We start from the raw sequence: 7,663 nt of genomic DNA on the forward strand, positions 1-7,663 counted from the left end.
ACCATTCTGAATTTATACCAACAGGAGATGACACAATATTTTAAGTATCAATCTATCGGGACCATGAAAACCAAATCAACTAATCCTAAAGTATCATGCTTTTAACACCGTCACCATCCAAAATAAAAGCATAGAACATAACTAAATTAATTAAACATGAACTGCAATAGATTTAGATTAGAAGAAAAGAACTTACAATTTTATCAACCTTTTCTTCTCCAAAAGAAATTAACAGTAGCGAATGAATCGACGATAACAAATAACCTAGAAATAAAGAAGGAAATTGCAGTTGCAGAACGATTAAAAGAGAAATCAATTATGCACAGCGTATAAAAATTCATTCTGAATTTGTGAAATTTATACTAATAACAGACAAGATTTTGGCTCAAATCTCTCTAACCTAGAGTTTTTAGGAGGAAATGACGACAGAATAATGAAAGAAAGGGAAAGTATTAGGAGGAGATAACGAGAGAAAGGGAAAGTCAAATTTCCGTATAATTTAATATTTTATACGTATTAATATTTTAAAGCATATAATTTTGGTATTATCTAGATAAGTTATTAGGGGGGTCGGTAACTAAATAAGCTACCGGGCTATCAGGCAGGTCGGGTAATTAAACAAGCTACTGGGCAGGTAAACAGGCTGGGCTCTAATTTTTGAACAAAAACCCGGGTCCGCCCACTTATAATTATCGGGAAGGCCGGGCCAGCCCATTACAGGCCGTCGGGCGTCCATGGGCTCCTTCGGACCCGGGCGGTACATGGCAGACCGCAGGCTTCCGGGAATTCTGTACACCCCTAGCCATTAGATTTAGGAAACAGTTTAGCAGTCATATACCTTTCTTTTTTCAGTGTTTCTGACTCTGGGTGTTGTGAATATGAAGGCTTTGATTCAAGATTCGATTAATTGGTTTCTAGCAGAGCAACTTTGGATATTAGGACATTTTAAACTCAAAGATCACTTTGCTGGTGAGTTGATCCATCCTGCTGTTATGCGCCACAAATATCACCAAATGGTACTAATTACTTACTATTACTGGTTACAGGTGATTCCATTTCGTCATAACCACTCTTTCTCTCAAAATCAAGTAACTACATTTGTTTTATATGTCAGTTTTAATGTAGACCTTAGTATAATGGTCGTTTTGCTTGCGCTTGTCATTGATATCAAATCATATTTTCTTGCTGTAGCTGAAGAAGACTGAAAGTATGGTGCGGCGGTACAGTTCATCACGATACGACATCAGGAAAAGCATCAAACATGCTTTAATGTTGCTCTGAAGTTGCCCGTTCCACCAATCGCCTATTATTCTTCAGTTGTAAGGTGACCTTCGTAATGTTAAAACTTTTTTTACTATTTTTTATTTACAATCCAAACAACTTAATTGGCTAAGCTGTATGTTTGTCCATGTACTTGTTGCAGGGTAGTTCACCCTATTCATGAACAACCTTCCTGTGCTACCGTACGGGTGGTATTGCTTTTGTCCTGAGTACATCATCCTTCATGAGCTCCACTGGTCATATAGGCCAGGACAAGAAAGGAAGTCTGGCAGTATAACTCACTGCTTGAAAAAATTTGTCTGGAACCGAGACTGGTACCGGAACCGTATCTGGTACAGTACCGGTCCCGAATAGTACCGGAACCGAGGTACAGGGTACAGGTACCGGTCCAAAAAATAGGAACCGGGGCTAGGAAGGTACAGGTACTCGGTCTCGGCAGAACCGAGCCGAACCGTACCGTGTGCACCCTTAGTTCCACATACAAAATGATTCTCAGATAGTATTGAATCTTGTGTATGAGCCGAGTCAGATCTCCGGCGAGATTCAAATCCTAAACCGGATCCTAACACAATGCCATTAAAGAAAAAACTATCTTGGATGTCAAAAAAGGCCAATTACAGAATGGTCATACTTTTTGTAATTCGTTCACAAAATAATCATATTTTTGTATTTCGATTACAAAATGGTCACGCTTCCATCCGATTTAACATTTTTGAATAAAACGGTGTTAACTTTTCCCGTAATACCTTCCTCCAAAATACCCTCTTCATTTAATAAATTGGTTGATGTGGTGGTGATGAAGCGGTGGTGGTGGTGGAAGCTTAAGAATCTTCACTAAACCCCAGAGGGGAAGTGATGAACCCTTTGGGTGAATGCGGGGTAACGATCCTGAATGTGTTCTAACGATCCTGAATGCGTTCTAACGAACCTGAATGCGATGTAACGATATGTATGCGGCGGCACCACCACTTACAAATAGCACCACCGTCAAAAAAACTATAATGAAGATGGAATTTGAAATTATGTATGGAAGGATATGTAGGTAATTTCATTATCATATTTAACCGTGAGTTACCACTTAACAATATGACTACTTTGTAAATCGGGTCTTAATAGTACGACTATTTTGCAATTTTTCCTGTCAAAAACTACCATGTCTATGATTTTTAAGATTTTTTTCGTTCAAACAACATTTGTGTGGGTGATATGCGAAGAGGTTGTGCTTTGCGGTCCGGCGGAGAACACAGTAAAACACTCACTCATATATGTCCAAAACACGATCTTTTGGCATCAAACATTTCAGCCCCATTATCAGATTCCCTCTCTCTCTTCCAACAAGAAAAACTTCCCTTCTTTACAATGAAATTCAGAAACTCCAAAACCTGAAACTCACTCTTTTACTTCTTCTTCTCTAGAAGAAGCTACCATGGCTTCAACCAGCTTCACTCTACTTCAACTCCCAAACGACTACTCCCTTCATACAACTTCAAGCAAGAGATATGGAATTGGAAGAACCACCACCTCAATTTCACTACCCAAAATCACAAATACAAGAAGAAGAGGAAGAAGAAGATGTCACTCTTCACTAAATGGGTCAAGTGGTGGGCAAGAAGACGGTAAATTCAAGAACGCTGAACAACTTCTGGAAGAGAAACAACGAGCTGAATTGGCTGCCAGAATTGCTTCAGGAGAATTCACTGTTGAAGAACAATCTGGGTAACTACCCAACACTTTCTTTACAGTAATTTAGTGATAATTTCATTATCTGCTGGTGTTGATTAAAACTTATTGTTTGATATAATTGTAAATTGTAATGTTGGGGTTAAAGTTATCTTCCCAAATTGAGAAATGCCTTGGAGAAATTTGGAGTACCTGAAGTGCTATTAAATTTTGTATCAACCAAAAAGGGGGTAGAGACTTTAAAGATCATTCCGCAAGCAAGAGGAGCACTAAGTGCTTTGAGGGGTCAACCCTTTTTCATTCCTCTCTATAACCTTTTCCTCACCTATGGTGGAATTTTCAGACTCAATTTCGGTCCCAAGGTTCGCCCACATTTATGTTTTGTGTTGCTTACTATCAGCTCATAAACACCTTTAAAATGAATTGCAAAGTTGTTTAATATTGTTGTCCTTGCATCCCTATGGTCGGAATCGGATATTGGTTGCAGTCCTTTTTGATAGTTTCTGATCCAGCCATTGCTAAGCACATATTGAAGGATAACTCTAAGGCTTACTCAAAGGTAAAATTTTCAATTGGATGGTTCTGCTTCTTCTTTTTTTCCGTTCTTGAGTCAGTTCATGACAATGTTGTTGCATACAGGGTATATTGGCAGAAATATTAGAATTTGTAATGGGGACAGGACTTATCCCAGCTGATGGGGAAGTCTGGCGTGTACGCAGACGGGCTGTAGTCCCAGCACTTCATCAGAAGGTAATGTAACCTTATGGCTTATTTCATGTTTGAATAACAGGATAAGTCCTAATTTTTATATGGGATGGTTTATCTGTAGTATGTAGCGGCTATGATTGGCCTTTTCGTAAGCGCTACTGATAGGCTATGCAAGAAGCTAGATGCTGCTGCGTCTGACGGGGAGGATGTTGAGATGGAGTCCCTCTTTTCACGCTTGACGTTGGATGTCATTGGCAAGGCAGTGTTCAATTATGATTTTGATTCTTTAGAGAATGATACAGGAATAGTTGATGTGGGTACTTTCTTGATTCCGTCTTACTTTTTAACCTGTTCTTGCTCAGCGTTATTAGGCACTGCTATCTTCATGGTTTTGTGCTTTACCTCTAAATATTGTTACAATCATGTATATGATACCCTTTTCAGGCTGTTTACACGGTCTTGAGAGAAGCAGAAGATCGGAGTGTTTCTCCTATTCCTCTGTGGAACATTCCAGTATGGAAAGATATTTCACCCAGGCAAAGGAAGGTTTCAGAAGCTCTCAATCTGATTAACAATATACTTGATGATCTGATTGCAATATGCAAGGTAATCAACGTTACACTGGAATCTGGGCATCTGTTGGCTTCAGAGACCATCCTGATTAGTTCGGCACCCTTGTAATGGTATCTTATATGTAGCATTCTTTTGTAACTCTTGAACTTGATGCCTTTTGTTTTATAAGTCACTTTCCCCTCTTCAATACAAACATGATTCTTCACATGAAATGGTAGCTCAGTGTCCTGGCTACAATTATGAGTGTCAGCATGTACTTGCAGGTACAATCAACATGCACTGTATGGATTGACCCTTTTTCGTCTGTGTTTATAATCTGCAGAGGATGGTGGAAGAAGAAGAATTGCAGTTTCATGAAGAATACATGAACGAACAAGATCCTAGTATTCTTCACTTCCTTTTGGCATCAGGCGACGATGTATGGCATTTTACATTTTATTTCCATTTTGTCTGTCAAGGTTATTCAAGTTATTTGTCGCTTTTGATAATTGAATATTTATTTCTAGGTTTCAAGCAAACAACTACGTGATGACTTGATGACAATGCTTATAGCAGGTCATGAAACATCTGCAGCGGTGCTAACATGGACCTTTTTCCTTCTCTCTAAGGTGTGCGGTTTTTTCAGATGGTTCTGAAGTTCATTAATCCACTTTCCTGATTTGTCAATTGAGTCGGGACTAGTTGATTCTTAGCCATAGATTGTAACTCCATGGCTTATCATATTGGACACATCTTAAGCTGATAAGTCTGTAAATTTCATGCTTTTCAGGAACCTGGTGTAATGGCGAAGCTCCAGAGCGAGGTTAGTTTAACTTTTTGGTTAATAATAATACTCCCTCTGATTCTAAAAAAGAGATACTATCACTTTTTCATTTTAGCCTATTCGGAGGGAGTATGATGTATGACTAAAATTTTATTTGTACTTGACATCCATGTAGTTTGATCAAATTCTGATTTCCAGGCTGATTCTGTCTTAGGGGATCGCTTCCCTACCATCGAAGATATGAAGAAACTAAAGTATACAACTCGAGTAATCAATGAAGTATGACCTCAATATCAACCTTGGAGAGCATCCGGTTTCGTTCTTATGATTTTTAACTTGTATGTTTCCAGAAGATATTCCTACCTGACCCTCTTAAATTTGTCTTTGTTTTCTTCTTTTTTATGTAGTCCTTGAGGCTTTATCCGCAACCACCTGTCTTGATCCGGCGTTCTCTTCAAGATGACATGCTTGGCGAATACCCGATAACAAGGTTTTTGTTTCCAAAAAAACTATAAGAATGTTCCAGTAGTTGTATTTTTGATCTATATTCGATTGAGGCTGATTTCAGTTTGTCAATTCACCTTATCTAACAAGTGGCGTCATATCACAATGCTGTGTACTCATATAGTTATTTGCATGTCTAGGAAGTTGTCCGGTCTTCCTTTTTTTTGCTGTAAACTTCTGTCTCTTATATTACGAATATTGAATAGTTAGACAGGCACCCATATCCCAGTGCTGAAGTTGTTTCTTATGCTAAAGCGCAGAGGTGAAGACATCTTTATATCTGTTTGGAACTTGCATCACTGTCCCAATCATTGGATCGACGCGGAGAAATTCAACCCGGAGAGGTGGCCTCTTGATGGACCAAACCCCAACGAATCAAACCAAAACTTCAGGTTTGTGCTCAAATTCTAGATGGGTGCAGCATATGTATTTTTTTTTTTTTTTTTTTTTTCTGTCTTGTCTGTTTAGTGGAGCGGTATCCTGGAGAATCTGTTACTTAAAGATGAACTTGTTAGTTACATAGAGAAGTTCATTAAAAAGGCTCTATCTTAGGTAAATCAACTGTCCCATGTGTGCACGTGCCATGTACATGTGTTGCATATAAATAATTTTCAGTAGTTTCATGTGAAGTGAGTTTACAAGCATTTTCGAATTACTGGAGATTTCTGCAAGAGAAGAGATTCTTGACCCAGAGAACCATCTGAGAATATCAACTTACATGTACTTTTTATCTGTTTTTTTCTTCCAGTTACTTGCCCTTCGGTGGAGGCCCACGAAAATGTCTAGGTGACATGTTTGCTACTTTTGAGGTAATTGGATTCATTCATTCTAAAATATTGATCCCCCTTTTCTTGGTAAAATTGATAACGCTGAGCTAGTTGACAACTGTTTTTTTTTTTTTTTTGAGATTCCCCCCTAGTGTCTTATCGAGTATCAAGCACATCATCTTCAAGATTATGTTCTAATTGTGTGCAGACTGTAGTAGCCGTTGCAATGCTTGTTCAGAGGTTCGACTTTCAAATGGCCATTGGAGCACCTCCAGTAAGTATTCTGCTGTCTCATGACTTTTGATCACTCTACTGAAGTAACAGAGGCAAGCTGGTGAATCAATTATGACTCTGCTTGATTCGTTAGACAGAGAGAGCCTTTGTTGCAAAGAAGTCATATTCCAACTACTGAATATCAACGGTAATGTCAAATATTTGATATATATGAAATTTGTCTATACGCAGGTGGAAATGACAACAGGAGCAACCATCCACACAACAGAAGGCTTGCTGATGACAGTTACCCGAAGGACCAAACCTCCCATAATTCCCACATTGGAGACGAAATTAGCAACTTCAGTGAAAGTAGAAGCTGATGATTCTCTCAAGAATCCGGTGCAACGGTAGCATTATTACTCGGATGCAAAATCCCCCCGGGAGGACAGCAAACAAGATGAGGTGTCACTGGCTCTTTTATCTAATGTGGATTCCATTTTGCCAGTACTTCTAACACAAGATAGCAACATGGACGCTCCATTTCCAATTTCTAGAGAAAGAGGCCGACAACCCTGATCACGCGTAGTATTTGAGCACAAGAAGATACATAAAAAGGAAGATGCATAAGCTGATGTAATGTATAGCAGAATCAATGCAAAACTGGTGCAACAATCCCAGGTTTGGCAAGTTTTTTATTCTTCTTTTTTCTGGCTCTTAATTATGTTGTAAGGTATTGCCGCTACGATGTAATTGATGATCTCTTTAATGCATGAATCATCTCTAGTATCCGAAATTTCACTGCTTTCTGGAAAACATTGGGGCATCTGTCCTCCAGAGAGGTTATAAGCAACATAATTTTTGGATTTGGGCCGGAATAGGGGCCTCATAGAAAATAGTTGGGAATCAGATTCATGTTAGGAATAAGAAGCGTACATTCCCTATATATTCTTCATGCATGCAATTAACAGATTCGTGGTGCGTTTCTTCCTCTGGTTTGTAAACAATGTCTTTGTCAAGCCTTCCTGAAGACATTGTAGTTGATATCTTTAAGGTGTTACCTGTGAATACCATCGGAATCAGTAGGTGTGTATGCAAGTCTTTCAATTCTCCACTTTGTGGTCCTAGATTTAGTAAATCTCACATTAATCATACAATCCAAAATAACAAAAAC

The 7,663-nt window shown here is 38.7% G+C and overlaps 1 protein-coding gene across 1 annotated transcript; it reads left to right on the forward strand.

The window, feature by feature from the left end:
- The first annotated feature begins 2,589 nt into the window (after positions 1-2,589).
- On the forward strand, positions 2,590-7,285 carry LOC113283070 (protein LUTEIN DEFICIENT 5, chloroplastic-like). Its single transcript, XM_026532221.1, has 15 exons — positions 2,590-2,997; positions 3,110-3,323; positions 3,449-3,520; positions 3,601-3,711; positions 3,791-3,982; positions 4,114-4,275; positions 4,565-4,660; positions 4,749-4,850; positions 5,012-5,044; positions 5,204-5,284; positions 5,413-5,495; positions 5,770-5,901; positions 6,258-6,318; positions 6,485-6,550; positions 6,742-7,285. The coding sequence occupies exons 1-15, from the start codon at positions 2,708-2,710 to the stop codon at positions 6,901-6,903; spliced, it is 1,857 nt and encodes a 618-aa protein (XP_026388006.1). The 5' UTR covers positions 2,590-2,707; the 3' UTR covers positions 6,904-7,285.
- The last annotated feature ends 378 nt before the right edge of the window (positions 7,286-7,663 follow it).

This window comes from Papaver somniferum, chromosome 5, assembly GCF_003573695.1.
Source record: "Papaver somniferum cultivar HN1 chromosome 5, ASM357369v1, whole genome shotgun sequence".
NCBI lineage: Eukaryota > Viridiplantae > Streptophyta > Magnoliopsida > Ranunculales > Papaveraceae > Papaver > Papaver somniferum.

Bases quoted from the DNA above. Each gene is read 5' to 3' on its own strand.
- LOC113283070 (XM_026532221.1), top strand. From the start codon at position 2,708: ATGGCTTCAACCAGCTTCACTCTACTTCAACTCCCAAACGACTACTCC. The intron at 5,045-5,203 runs GTTAGTTTAACT...TCTGATTTCCAG, and splicing joins TGGCGAAGCTCCAGAGCGAG to GCTGATTCTGTCTTAGGGGA. The intron at 5,902-6,257 runs GTTTGTGCTCAA...TTTTTCTTCCAG, and splicing joins GAATCAAACCAAAACTTCAG to TTACTTGCCCTTCGGTGGAG.